The sequence below is a fragment of the Brassica napus genome, chromosome C8 (assembly GCF_020379485.1).
Source record: "Brassica napus cultivar Da-Ae chromosome C8, Da-Ae, whole genome shotgun sequence".
Taxonomy (NCBI): Eukaryota; Viridiplantae; Streptophyta; class Magnoliopsida; order Brassicales; family Brassicaceae; genus Brassica; species Brassica napus.
In genome coordinates, this window is record NC_063451.1 from 38,819,974 (window position 1) to 38,833,555 (window position 13,582).

The 13,582-nt window shown below is 36.0% G+C and overlaps 3 protein-coding genes and 1 long non-coding RNA gene across 6 annotated transcripts; 2 read left to right on the forward strand and 2 right to left on the reverse strand.

Moving 5' to 3' along the window:
* Positions 1-2,581: 2,581 nt before the first annotated feature.
* LOC106411956 (ribosomal RNA small subunit methyltransferase NEP1) lies at positions 2,582-4,593 on the forward strand. 2 transcript variants are annotated; one of them, XM_013852824.3, is made up of 8 exons: positions 2,582-2,712; positions 2,935-3,262; positions 3,359-3,451; positions 3,532-3,676; positions 3,759-3,869; positions 3,969-4,051; positions 4,188-4,245; positions 4,345-4,593. In XM_013852824.3, the coding sequence occupies exons 2-8, from the start codon at positions 2,954-2,956 to the stop codon at positions 4,422-4,424; spliced, it is 879 nt and encodes a 292-aa protein (XP_013708278.1). In that variant the 5' UTR covers positions 2,582-2,712; positions 2,935-2,953; the 3' UTR covers positions 4,425-4,593. The 2 variants fall into 2 exon arrangements, with proteins under 2 accessions (XP_013708278.1, XP_013708279.1); XM_013852825.3 differs by having other exon boundaries at positions 2,593-2,704.
* A 254-nt stretch (positions 4,594-4,847) lies between these two features.
* LOC106412412 (protein STRICTOSIDINE SYNTHASE-LIKE 9-like) lies at positions 4,848-7,108 on the reverse strand. Its single transcript, XM_013853334.3, has 3 exons — positions 6,750-7,108; positions 5,975-6,229; positions 4,848-5,614 (listed from the first exon to the last, which is right to left on the reverse strand). The coding sequence occupies exons 1-3, from the start codon at positions 7,028-7,030 to the stop codon at positions 5,041-5,043; spliced, it is 1,110 nt and encodes a 369-aa protein (XP_013708788.2). The 5' UTR covers positions 7,031-7,108; the 3' UTR covers positions 4,848-5,040.
* Positions 7,109-8,721: 1,613 nt separating this feature from the next.
* LOC106412214 (protein STRICTOSIDINE SYNTHASE-LIKE 10) lies at positions 8,722-11,134 on the reverse strand. 2 transcript variants are annotated; one of them, XM_048764733.1, is made up of 3 exons: positions 10,674-11,134; positions 9,505-9,768; positions 8,722-9,429 (listed from the first exon to the last, which is right to left on the reverse strand). In XM_048764733.1, exons 1-3 carry the CDS (start codon positions 10,817-10,819, stop codon positions 8,862-8,864), a joined length of 978 nt encoding a protein of 325 aa, XP_048620690.1. In that variant the 5' UTR covers positions 10,820-11,134; the 3' UTR covers positions 8,722-8,861. The 2 variants fall into 2 exon arrangements, with proteins under 2 accessions (XP_048620690.1, XP_013708572.2); XM_013853118.3 differs by lacking the exon at positions 10,674-11,134 and adding an exon at positions 10,112-10,509.
* Positions 11,083-12,524, forward strand: LOC111208852. Its single transcript, XR_002660750.2, has 2 exons — positions 11,083-11,254; positions 11,629-12,524. It is a non-coding gene; the product is annotated as an uncharacterized LOC111208852 (long non-coding RNA).
* The last annotated feature ends 1,058 nt before the right edge of the window (positions 12,525-13,582 follow it).

The window sequence follows — 13,582 nt, forward strand, 5'->3', positions numbered from 1 at the left end:
TTTCTTTATTGGGCCCTTTAAAACCCTAAATTTTAATGGGCCTTTAAAACCATAAACCCTAAGACTAATTGAAATCTTCAATTCATCGCTTGAGTTCTACTTCACTAATACTCTATTTTACAGTGAAAAATAGAATAATAAACAAAAAGAATAAAAAATTATTTTATTTATAAAATAAATTTATTTTTATTCTATTATATAGTAAAAAATATACTATCATTGTAACATTTTTATTTCAAACTTTATCTAGAATAAAAGATAGATTTGGAAATAGTCTTAATTTTAATCAAACTCTTCCAATTGTTGTTTTCACTACAGAGATTTTAGAAGTTTAAGATTAGTTGTAAAGTCTTTACAAGCCAGATTTATTCTAATCAGATTTTAAATTCTCAAAAGTCCTAAAAGCCTTCCTAAAAAATCTCAAAACCAAAATAACTAACTTTACTATTTAACTTGATTTATTTTTCAAAATCACAAATTTCAGACTTTTAAGTATTTCTAAAACTACTTCTGATTTTTAAAACTAAAAGTTTCAACAGCCAAAAACTAAAATTAAAAGTCCTAACACTAATAGTTTTGAAAGTCATGAACGATCGGACCTAAGAGCATCTCCAAAAAATAACTCTATTTTGAAATTTTCAAAACTCTATATTTGAAGTTTAAAGGTGTTTTTTTCAAAAGCAAAACTTCAAATTAACTTCAAAACTATTTGTATTTTATATTATGGTCCTTATATTTGTGATAACTAATTTGAATTCATAAAAAATTTATAAATAACTAGCACATATATAAACATATTACAACAATATTAATTAATAAAATATTATATTAAAATATAAAATTTTAAACAAAATAACTTAATTAATATTAAACTTCAAGCAAAATACCATATTATTTCATAAAATGATTTTCGTAATGCATATGATCTCTACTAGTGCATTTCGAAGTAAAATAGCTCTCCTCATTTTTAATTTGTAGATTAGAGATAAAAATTGTTGAAATCGGGAGATATTAACACTTGTAAATACATTAGATCAGACCAAGAAAGTAAAAGAGAAACATAAAATATTGCTAAAAGACTAATTTTTATCGATGATATTAATACTCGTGAATATATTCAATATGAACAAGAAAGAATTGTACGAAAAGACATCATCAACAACAACAACAACAACAACCATCTTCAATTACACAAAAAAAAATTGGACAATATTTGAAAATTTTGAAGGTTCTGGATCAAACTTACATGACTATTAGTGTTGTTGTAATATTTAAATTTGTGTAATAGTTATGTCTTCATGTAATTTTTTTTAAGTTTTTTTGTTAAGTTTCTTTTGGATATTTTTGTTATTTAAATCTAGTTTTAAATATTTTAAATCTTCTTTTAAAGTTTTATTAATTTTATGTGTAAAATTCAATTTTGTAAAGAAAACTTAAAATATTTATGAGATATAATTTTTATAAGGATTAAAATAATAAACAAGAAAATATTTATGAATCATAAATGTGATGTGTAATTGTAGGGACCAAAATACAAATAAAAATATGAAACTTCAAATTTGAAGTTTTGAGTAGTGAAACTTCAAATAGGAAGTTTCACTTCCTTTTTGGAGAGCAAAAAACTTTATATTTGAAGTTATAGAGTGTCTTTTGGAGATGCTTGTATTTTAAGTAGGGGTGGGCAAAAAAACCGAACCGAACCGAGTCAAACCAAACCAACCGAACCGAAACCGATTCAAACCGAACCAAAGTCTATTTCAAACCATTCGGTTGAAGATTTCTCCAAACCGAATGGTTTCGTTTGGTTTGGTTTAAAACCAAACCGAACCGAGAAACGATGTGTTTTGTAATTATTTAAATTAAAAATATTAGTAATACTAATATACTAAAATTCTAATACCAAATCACGTATTTTCCACTTTTCATTCATTAACATATGTTCTTCTAACCGAATATGTAATCATTAAATTAAAAGAAATAGAAAAGTCTGTATTTTCATATTCTTAAATATGTAAATCTAAACCTAAAACCTAAAAAAAATTTATTAAAAACAAAAGTTCTTCTATACAGCGTCACATGGAAGATGATTCATTGTAGTCATTTAAATAATGATATAAGAAACATTGATGGTTCATTGCATGCTTCTAAATAATGATATAAGAGACATTATTAATGATATTAGTTTTCTTAGTAAACTTTCATTTGTTTTAATTCTTATATATTTTTTTGTGACTTTTAAAATTTTTTGTTTCAGTTTTATATTGAATTTAGTTCACATAGTTTATGTTTAGATCATTTATGTTTTAAAACATAATTTCTCTTAAAAAATTAAACTAAAACTGATCCAAAAAATAAACTCAACCAAACCGAATACAAACCAAACCGAATATAAACCGAACCGAACATAAACCGAACCGAATACTAACCGAACACAAACCGAACTAACTATGGTTTATTTCAGTTGGAAAAATATTAGAACCAAACTAACCAAACCGAACTGAACCCGGAAAATAACCGAAGTGCCCACCCCTCAACCTTCTGAAACCCTAATCCTTAATGGGCCTTAGGTTGAGATTAGTGGGCCTTTAAGCAACTCTATTATTCAGTGGCTGAAACTAAACCTTGGAAATTAGGGTTTATCTAGTGAACCGCACCAATTCAATTCAGTCGCCTGCTCACCCGAATCTTCTCTGCAAGCTCAAGGGTATCGGAGTAAGCTATAGTTTCTTCTGTATCTCTCTTTAGTTTAGCTGCTCTTCATCAAAAGTTTCATTCTTTTCGAGTTTAAGCTAAACGGGTGTGTGATTGTATGCATTGGGTCGCTGTAGTTTTGAAAACGATGAAATTTGATTACTTTATGTGTTTGTGTTTGCATTTTTCCGAGAAAAGATTACGCCTTTAGCATCTGATTACTTGATTTTGTGTTGGGTTTAGTTTTGATTTTGAAGGAAAGATGGTGAGGCCGTATGGGATTAAGGTGAACAAGAGGAAGGAGAGAAAAGAGAGGTACGATAAGGAAGAAGACGAAGAAGAGGAGCAGCCTAAGTTCGAGCAGAAACGAAAAGAAAGGGTGAAGAAGGCAAAAAGAGAAGCCACATCAAAAGCAGAGGAGGAAGATGATGAAGAGAATGAGATAGCTGAGGAAGCAGCAGATGAGCTTGATGTGGGAATACCTATTGTCGTTTCTGATAATAAGAAGGACCAGACGGGTGTTATTTTTGTGCTTGAGAAGGCCTCTCTCGAGGTTGCCAAAGTTGGAAAGGTAATTTGAAAGAGTGTTTGCATTAACACCTTTGTGAAATGATATAGTTTATGAGCCTCTTTTGTGCTAATGTATATGTTTATTCTTCCTCTGCAGACTTACCAGCTTCTAAACTCTGATGATCATGCTAATTTCTTGAGAAAAAATGGCAGAGATCCTGCTCATTACCGACCAGACATCACTCATCAGGTTCGGAATTTTATAGTTTTTTCAAGTGATATGTTATAACGGATTGTGACTCATCTTGAGTGATCTTTCTCTCCATTCAGGCTCTTTTGATGATTTTGGATAGTCCGGTCAATAAAGCTGGGAGGTTGAAAGCGGTGTATGTTAGAACAGAGCAAGGTGTTCTTTTTGAAGTTAAGCCACATGTTCGTATACCAAGAACTTACAAGCGGTTCGCTGGAATCATGTGTGAGTTCTCCTTTGTTTTGTTACTTTAACCTCTCATGTACCTCTTGTTTCTCAGTCCACCGCCATTGTTGGTTTTTTGCAGTGCAATTGCTACAAAAGCTTAGCATTAGTGCAGCTGGGAAGCGTGAGAAACTTATGCGAGTGATCAAGAACCCTGTTACAGGCCACCTACCGCCTAACTGTAGAAAAATAGGTAAAAGAAAAGTCTATAGTTTTCTCCCACATTTGGTTATTTTATATTTGCATTAGGATGAGAGCTGAAAAGAACGGATTGTTTTTTTTCTTTTATCAGGCTTCTCGTATAGCTCTGAAAAGCTGGTCAATATGCAGAAGCACCTATCAACCGTCTGTAATGAGACCGACACTGTTTTTGTGGTTAGTGATGATCTCAAAACACTTCTCTCTCTCACTTCAGCACAAAAGTCTAAACACATTTGCTTAGTGAGATAGGTTTTAGCTTCTAGCGTACATATAACCAAATCGTATTCAAACTTGTGCCCTATTATTGCAGCTTGGTGCGATGTCACACGGGAAAATAGAGTGTGACTATATCGATGATTTTGTGGCGAGTAAGTTTGTCTTCCTTAACTCATCATCCTTTGCAGAAAGAAATAAAGAGAGATTTTAAAACAGCATATGACCTGAAAGTGGTTTCTTGGTTTCTTCAGTTTCAGGGTATCCTCTTAGCGCAGCTTACTGTATCTCAAGAATCTGCGAGGCCTTGTCAACAAATTGGAATATTATATAAAAGAGTATTAGTCAGAAGGTCCCTTCGTTTTTCTCCCAACTGTTCTAATTGTTAAACCATTTTAAGTTTGTGTTTATGCACACTGTTCAATCTATCATCGAGTTTTATGTTTTGAAACTTTTTGTCAGAATTTACTAAACAAAATATATCGAAGTAAGATTTTTGGTTATGAACTAATCTCCCACTGTGGGATACGTCAACAATACATGCAGTTTTGATTTAAAAAAACAATAACATTTCAATCAGCAATTTATCAGATAAGCAAGCGTTACAAATCCAAGAGACACTGATACGACAAAAGAAACAAAAACACAAACATTTTGTCTACATCTGAATTTCAATACATGCAGTAATTTTGTATTTCTGATCAAGCAAATGCATGCATGCAGTATATAAAATGTTGCCATATGTAAACATCAAAGATTGGTCATCAAACTAATAGATAATCAAGCGTAGAAATCAATACATGTTCACACTGATTTCAAAATTAACTTATTTGTGTTTGAATCCGTGTTTTATTTATATAGAAAGGAAACAGACACATAAAAGTGGAAGGCAGGTAAAATGATGCAACTACTCCACAAACACATCACTACCTTACAACAAACGAAACTACTCACTTGCGATCAAGAACCCATACGGCAGGCGAGAAAACAGACCCAAACCAAAGCTTACCATCATCTCTCTCATAAGCCTCACTCACATACTGCATGTGCTTCCCTTCTTTGTCCTCAAGTATCTCAAGTACCTCCCCTGTCTCCCCGGAGATTTTCACGGCGATCCCTTGCTGCCTAAACCCATGCATCTCCCCAATCAAGAAGTTCAACGGCACCGTCTTTTCAACCAGCTTCCCTAGCCACTTATTATTTAGCATCAATCTCCCTATCAGATTTTTCTTACAATGTATGCCAAGCCAAAAATCTCCCGTTGGTGTCAAACGGATGTTGTCAGGATAGCCTGGGACCTTGGAGAAGATATCTCGGGTCCCTGCTTTAGGACCTTTGATCCAATATCGATGGACAAGACCAGTGGCAGACTCACATGTGATTAAGAATGACCTATCTTTGTTTAGAGCCAAACCATTGTTGCAACGGAGATTATCCATGACAACTTTGGCCTCTTTGGTCATCTTGTTGAATCTGATCACTCTCCCCGACCGCTCTCCGTTAAAAATCACGTAAAATACTTCCCTGACAGACAAAAGTCGCTATATGTTTAGATCAGGGGCGGATAAAATATCCGTAAAATTTGGTTCAGTCCATTATATGTCTTTATTTGATTCGAAAAACTAGGATATCCATAGGTCTACCGAGAAAAACTTGTAATAATATGTAATATCCGTAAAACTGAAGCCGATTAAAATGCTTATGTTTTATAAAACAGATCGGAGGATGATGGATGCAGATGCAAAGTTAATGATCCAAACAAAACATATCGAATCACGGATACCTCAAAAAAATATGAATACTCGCCATCTGTGCCGACCCCTAGTTTAGTTTTAGATTGTTTCAAACACTTTAGTTTTATTTTGCAATTGCATTTATACATACCTGAAATGATACTTGTCACTACTGTCATTAAAGTACAAGACATCTTCCTCTTCGTCTATATCCATCTGGTTCGCAAACATTACTTTGCGACCTTCAGCGTGGTCCACTACCAACTCAGCCAGACCTCCCTCTGGTCCAACCTTCATCACCCCAAGGTAACCATCACAGATGTACAAATCTCCTGTTTTTTTCTCGAAACTGAGTCCTAGTGGCCTTCCACAAGTAGGCACTACCTCATGCCGTGAACAGTTTCCCCTACGTACAACAAGGATATGCATGATTAAATGAGGGTTCTTAGGGTGGGGGTTCTTATCGGAATATAAGAACCCGTATCTTATATTTAAGAACCGGTTCTTACATTTTTTAGTTAAAAGTTAAGAGACAAGTTCTTATATTCCGCTAAGAACTCCACCCCAAGAAATCTCCATTAATCATGGTCTTCTATCATTGTTAACCTCTCAGTTTCAAATTAATTGTCATTATATATTAAAGTTTTTGTTAAAGTGTGTTTATGATTTCAATACAATACTTTTATATTGATTTATTTTTTTATCTTTAATTGAACTCAAAAAGCAGTAAATGCTATAGTATATCAATAACCAAATAAAGATAAATATGAAAATTTAACCTTTTTCATTTGTGCAAAATAATAACTATTGACAAATAATTTGAAATGGATGAAGTATTATATAATAAAACAACATAATGGAAGCTTAGTTTTATGCATGTATCGATGTGTTCTAATAAACGTTGTAATACTAAGACAAACTAAAACCTGAGAGGAGATGTGTATGCAAACTCGACCCAACCAAGATCATGGCCGCGCCACTTGAGAATACGGCCGTCCACAACCGCAGCATAAGGACCTTCCCCTTGTGGATCCCACTCAATGCTTTCTGGTCCATCAACAGGAAGTGGTATAGTCTTAGCCATTGGCAATATATTCTTCGTGCCCTTTAAATCATCAGGCGCAAATAAAATCTGATATGCTATTACGGCAAAGACGGCCAAAACAGCCGCAATGGCCCAAGCCGGAGCTTTCTGACTAGTCGGCATTTGTTTTACCGGAGAAAAATACGTCTGTTGAACTTGAAGAGACGTGTACGTGTAACAACACTAGCTGTTGTTAGCTGAGAAGCGTGACAATGATTATATAACATCAGAAAGCAAAGTGAAGAGGGCAAATTAGTCTAGATATTTTTATTGTTGTGTGGATGAAGAGATACACACGTATTGTCATTTCTGTTGAAATGCCAAGTGTCTATATGAGTATTGTGAATGTTGTTCATGTGTAGAAATCACCGAAAGCGTCGATGCATGAAAGATTGTACATTCCTCACAGTTTTCCCGCTACATTTCATTTCCTATCATTCATTAAAGTAATGTTATTTCTTTTCCTAAAATATGAAGAAAATATAGAGATATTAATTTTAGATGAAAAAATAGAAATGAGTTGGAATAAATTTACTATTATGTAAACAAATACAAGGATGGATTAAAAATACTCTTAAAACGATCGAATTCGAATGTATTTTAAACTTTACTTTTATATTGATCAGTGTAGAAATAACATTAAAAAGCAGTAAAATATACATATAGTAAAAACTACGTGACATTTGAGGTTCTCTTGTCAATGTATTTGTTGATTATAGACAAGTCATAGAGATCGGTTTAGATTCGTTTGATTAAGCTTAGATTAGTCTTTGGTTTAGAATGGTTTAAGCTTGTAATTGATTTAAACCGGCTCTCTCTCTTTGGCTAGGAAACACGCTTGTGGTTTGTGTACATGTGATGGTTAGCTAACTCCGTTTATAAGGGTCAGTTAACTGTTAGTTAGGGTTATTAATCTGAGCTGATTAAGTTTGTTAGATCAGTCATCAGAGAGATAAAGAGAGAGAGAGCAAGGCGATCGAGTTGTAAAAACGGTGGCTAGTTCATCCGTTGGAGGTATAGTCAAATTGCTGGTACAATTCCAGCTCCGGTGAAGTATAGCGGCAATTCTTAGTTAAGAGTGGTACAGTGAACACGGGTCAATATCTCGTCTGTGCTCTCTTAGTTCGCACGGTTCAAGTTCAAATCAAGAAGAAGATCACAAGTTTAAAGTTCGTTTGAGGAGGAATCGATCTCCACAGTATTGATTTCAAGTAGTACTGGTCTTGTATATATATATATATATATAAACTGTTTGTTGTGAGAAAAGTGATTAAATTCGTAATACTGGTGTCATATACTTTTAATGTATGATTTTAAGTTAAATGGGATCCGATATCAACCAAACTTTAATTTAAAGGGAAACCGCACATAAACGTGTTAACCGCATTTTCACGTGATATCATTTCATTCTCGACCACAGAAGTCACAAAGACTCAAAGATACCCAATTCAGACGTAGCACGTAGTCAAATCTTCTTACGTCGGACATCAGTACTAATGTCAAGAAAAAAATGACACATTAATCTTTTTTTTTCTTTCTTTGCTAACGACTTCTGTTCTCTTATGTCACATGTATCTTGAATATGATCTTATCTGATTCTCTATTTATCTAGAATGAACAAATCGAATTTGACAATATGCAATGTACGCCATCATAGTCAATAGTTATGATCTGATCTCGTGATACTTAACTTCGCGTAGAATACGCACTAAGTTGTATCCAGAAGAAATAGCAAACGATGGATAAGATAACCACTCGAACATGGAACTAGCCACTCGTTTTCCTTACTGTCATCACACCACTTGCAAAAATACTTAACGTTTTAAACTTCTCTGTTTTATTAATACTATCATTACAGAGTACTTAAGAGTCTCTATCGACACCGATTCCAAATACAGAAGGACGTAACAAAGAAGAGTTAACATGCGTGCACATAGACACTTGTGTAGAAAAACTACAAGTCATAAACACCAAGAAAAGGCATAAGAACAGAACCAATCCAAAGCTTACCATCTTTCTCCTCCACTTCGCTTATAAACCTCAACCTCTTCCCTTCTCTATCCTCAAGCACCTCCAAAACCTCTCCTGATTCACTCAGCTTCATAGCCGTCGCATGAGGTCTTCCTCCAGTGAACAGCGAGTGCAGACGCGGTCCACTTATCGGAAATCTCAGCAACAAATCTCTAAACCAAGCCTGAGAGAGCGAGAGCTTAGCGAAAAGACCTTTCTTCGAGTGAAGAGCGACCCAAAACTCTCCATTCGAGTTTCTCCTGATGTTGTCAGGGAAACCAGGAAGCTCAGTAAAGACGTCTTGTGTTCCTGCTTTCGGACCAGAGAGCCAAAGCCTTAGGATCTTGCAAGTGGTGGTCTCAGCTACCAATACAAAAGACCTGTCTTTGCTTAGCGCAACGCCGTTTGCAAACGCAATGCCTTGTACTAAAACCGTCACTTTCTTGCTTGATCTGTCGTACTTTATCAGCCTCCCTGTCTTGTCCACGTTCAAAACAGCAGCCAAGAATTGCCTGAAACACGACAACGCCTTTGGAGTTTTAAATTCATGCATCAAAGAAAGATGTTGTTTTTTTTTGGGCTCTTACCTTCTCTGGAACCTGGTGCTGGTGTCTGTGAAGTAAATCACATCTTCATGTTCGTCAATGTCCAAATCATTAGTGAAACGAAAAGGTTGCCCTTCAGCTTCTGTAACCAAAGGCTTGGCTAAACCACCAGCAGGACCAACAATCATAAGGCCAAAGTATGCATCCGCGATGTAAAGGTCACCGGTTTTCTCATCGAAACGCAATCCTAATGGCCTTCCACACACATGCTCCAGCTCTGGTGCAAAGGGGCGAACACACTTCTGCCTGAACCACATAAAAATTCACAAATGATGAGTAAAAAAAAGAGGAACGAAATGCTTAAACAACATTATATCCATATCACATACTGAATTGCACAATATGTAGTACAACTGTTTGAGATTCATTCTGCAAAGAAAACGAGTCTTTATGTGATAATGATGACAAGCAAGCAACCTCTAAAACTACCACAAGGCATGAGTGACAAAAGCACATTGCTTGCTTACAAGTACACACTAAGTTGCTAAAAGAATGATCTTTCTCTCACTAAGCTAATACTAAGGTTAGCTATAAACCTAACAAACCTCTCAAAACGACACCGCTTTGACAAAAGCATAAGCCAAATCACCTATTCGCCGAGGTGTAAGCGAAATCTGACCATCCAAGCGACTCCCCGCGCCATTTCAGGACACGACCGTCGGAGACACCGACGTACGGACCTTCACCCGACGGATCGAAAGCTACGCTCTCCGGACCGGAGGCTCCGGTGAGGTTAACCACCTTCGCCGACGGGAAAACATCACGGGAGCCGGCGATTTTAGGCGGTGCGAAGATTCCCGAACCTTTTTGGCTACTCAAGGAGGCAAGGACTGCGATAGTCGTTACAATCGCTGTTGAGAAGAATACGGTGAGCATCGTCATGATGGTAGTTTAGTGAGAGATGTCGCTACAATTACACTGTTTACGAAGCTTCCTTTGTCGGAACGGTTAAGGGAAGTTCAAGAACCGGATCGCGTAATTATTGTTTTGATTTAATTTCGGATTTAGCCTTGAATGAATACGAAACTAAACTTCTTGTTAATGGATTTTAAGTAAGCCCATTAGTCAGCCCAGTTTATAACAGAGAATTGTAACAACCAGCCCATTTATGATATTCAAAAAAGTGGCTCAACAAGATTCAAGAATAGTACCAGAACTCGTTTAGGCCTATGTCTTCTTTTACTTTGTTTTGATTTAGGTTGTGTGTGTTGTATAGAATTTTGTGGAGTTTAGATCGTAGCAATGGTCTTGTCTGTTGCGGATCTGGCTTGTCATGGCTGTGGTGGTTTGTCATCATCTCTTTTCGCTTTGAATTGGCGTCGACTAGGTATCGGCACTCGGAGTTCTCTCTTCGGTCGGTCTTCGTCCTGTCTCGCCGTCAGTGATCCATGGGTTATATGTGGGCTTTTAGCCTCATATGTTCTTATCTTTGTTGAGCCTTCCGATGGTGTCAAGCAGATGAGGCTAGTCTTCATCGATTTGTTCTATTCTGGTTGTATTCTGCTTTGTTTTATAAGAATGTTGGGTGGTCAGATGGTGTTTGTTCCGGTTCCGTTCTGCCTCTTCTTGCTAGTTTTACATTTTCATGAGCATACAAATGTGATGGACACGAGCATACATATATGGTGTTTCTGAATTCCAGCAACAAGTGGAGGTTGCTGACACGAATTCACAGTCCTATTGTGATTGCGGTGTAGTGTTACTCGCGCTCAACATATTCAGTCATACAACGGTAAATATGGCTAATGTTTCTTGAATGAGGAAACTACGTACAGTCTAAAGTAAAGATACCATGGAGTTTGATCCAATTGAACCAAAAATTTTGGGTTGTTTCTTCTCCTAAGATGGTCACGTTACTTTTTGAGCATTCTTACATCACCTACTGGTGAGCACAAGGATCTAAGACCATCTTTAACCCTAACATCCCATATAGGGTGCTTAATGATTATTTAAATAATTAATTGTACTTTACATGTACTTAAAAACTCAAGTTAAGAAAGTAGCAGAATGTGTGCCCCAATGGTAAGTGCTTAATTAGGGGTTCTTAATTATTTTTTTTTTTAATTATTTAAAATTATTTATTATACCTTTCTTTTGTTGACGTAGAGGAGAACTCCGGGCCTGAGAGAGGTGTGAAGTGATTCTTCATCCTCGAGGAGATCGACACTGCGAGACGCCGAGAGAGAGAGATGGAGGAGCTTCATCCTCGGGGAGATCGACACTGCGAGACGCCGAGAGAGAGATGGAGGAGCTTCATCCCCGGGGAGATCGACACCGCGAGACGCCGAGATTCATCGCAGAGTGGTCGAGGAAAGAGAGAGAGACGAGGACAGATCAGCGTCGGTTTCTTAACGAGGCGTCGAGGAGGCGTCGAGGATAGCGAGATAGACGAGGAGAGAACATCGTCGATCATCACAGAGGTTTCGGGGAGAGCGAGAGAGACGAGGCGACATCATCGTCAATTGATCATGGAGGCTTCGAGGAGAGCGAGAGATACGAGGAGACATCATCGTCGATTGACCACGGAGCCGTCGAGGAGGCGTCGAGGAGAGATCGATTTCGTCGAGAGGAGGAGAAGATTGAAGGCGGAGTCGTCGAGAGAGATACAGAAGAAACGCTTGTGTTTCGTGAGAGAGAGAGAGAAAGGGACGCCGACTCACATCATGCCAACATGTGTCCCATTAGCATCGCTTCCTTTGAAGCCTAATTAAGCAGCGCGTCCTCTCTAATTAATTCATTTTCCTTTTATTTAAATAAAAAAATCACTAAGCACCCCTTTAAGCACTTGGGTTAATGGTGGTCTAATGCTCATTTTTCTTCTCATGGTTTTTTTTTACATGTTAAGTTATCGTACCTACTGGTATCTTTATGTTTTCATTATTGTTTTGGCTCATCGTTTTAATTTGTTTTTTCCATTAAGTTGTGATATTCAAATCATTGTATTGCTACCTTTGATATTAAATAAGACTAGTGGTATTCCGGCGCTACGCGCCGGGTTCGTATTTTATTCTCTAATGAGTTGAAATCGTTCATAATCCTTGAATCACCAGTATATGTGGATAAGCTCTTACATCGTGTGTATCTGTTCTTTTACCTGCTTTGTATGATGTTGTTGGAGATGTTACATTTTGATGGTCGATATGGGTTTCTAGCAAACATATATTATGTTTTTATGTTTTCTAGTTGTTGGGTATTTTTTTCTTTTGATTGTTCATTAGGATATATAATTGTTTCTACTAAATAGTAAATTAGTAATTTGTTTTAGGAAATGTCACATTATTCAATTTATGTACTATATCTTCAAAAGCATCTTAGTAGAAAGGAGAGGTTTCTGTTTCTAAATTCCCAACGTTGGTCTTCATTTGTTTTGTTGCTGATTTTTGAACTGTAAATTTATTATAATGGGATAATTATAGGTTTATTTTAGGTCAATAGATGTGTACTTCTATAGTTTTATGCCGAGGAGAAAATGATAGTTTCTCGTGCTATTTAAGTGTGTAATGAAGAAGACGAATAGCATGTGGCGAAGAAGGGTAAACATTTATATCTTTTAAATTTTCTTTAGTTTGCTCCAATTATTGCTATTGTATTACTGGTTAATGGTAATTTTTTTTAATTTTTCTTAATGTAGAAGCTAATTGCATGTGGATTTGGAGCTTAGATTGTAGGCGATTTGGGGTGACTGATGAAGGAGTGATAGGACACGAAAAAGATTTATTTATTTGGGCTAAGTTTGACTTATTATCCATTTGGAGTTGGATGTTATTTTGTTGGTTTACTATGTTCCCGGACCTTGATTTTGTGTAACTTTTTTTTTTCGATTCATTTTTTCTTGTTTATCAACGTATTTTTTTGTCACATTTGTTGTTGTAATTAGTAATTTTTTGGTGTAATGTTTTAGATTAATGGTTGACCATATTTCGTATTTGTGTAATGAAATCTATATCAGTAAGTTACGTAATATTTGTGTGTTTCTTCTTTAAGTTGAGCAGTAAGGCTGACTTCCGATCAACTCAACCAATATGTTGATAAACCAGACATTTTTATAGGAGATCCGTTT

What these genes read in the sequence shown, in the direction of transcription:
- LOC106411956 (XM_013852824.3), top strand. Translation starts at nt 2,954, where the DNA reads ATGGTGAGGCCGTATGGGATTAAGGTGAACAAGAGGAAGGAGAGAAAA. An exon ending in AGACCGACACTGTTTTTGTG is followed by an intron (nt 4,052 to 4,187) that starts GTTAGTGATGAT and finishes CTATTATTGCAG; the next exon opens with CTTGGTGCGATGTCACACGG. An exon ending in TATCGATGATTTTGTGGCGA is followed by an intron (nt 4,246 to 4,344) that starts GTAAGTTTGTCT and finishes TGGTTTCTTCAG; the next exon opens with TTTCAGGGTATCCTCTTAGC.
- LOC106412412 (XM_013853334.3), bottom strand. Translation starts at nt 7,030, where the DNA reads ATGCCGACTAGTCAGAAAGCTCCGGCTTGGGCCATTGCGGCTGTTTTG. An exon ending in GCATACACATCTCCTCTCAG is followed by an intron (nt 6,230 to 6,749) that starts GTTTTAGTTTGT and finishes TGTTGTACGTAG; the next exon opens with GGGAAACTGTTCACGGCATG. An exon ending in AGTGACAAGTATCATTTCAG is followed by an intron (nt 5,615 to 5,974) that starts GTATGTATAAAT and finishes TTTGTCTGTCAG; the next exon opens with GGAAGTATTTTACGTGATTT.
- LOC106412214 (XM_013853118.3), bottom strand. Translation starts at nt 10,404, where the DNA reads ATGACGATGCTCACCGTATTCTTCTCAACAGCGATTGTAACGACTATC. An exon ending in GCTTACACCTCGGCGAATAG is followed by an intron (nt 9,769 to 10,111) that starts GTGATTTGGCTT and finishes TATGTGGTTCAG; the next exon opens with GCAGAAGTGTGTTCGCCCCT. An exon ending in AGCACCAGGTTCCAGAGAAG is followed by an intron (nt 9,430 to 9,504) that starts GTAAGAGCCCAA and finishes GTCGTGTTTCAG; the next exon opens with GCAATTCTTGGCTGCTGTTT.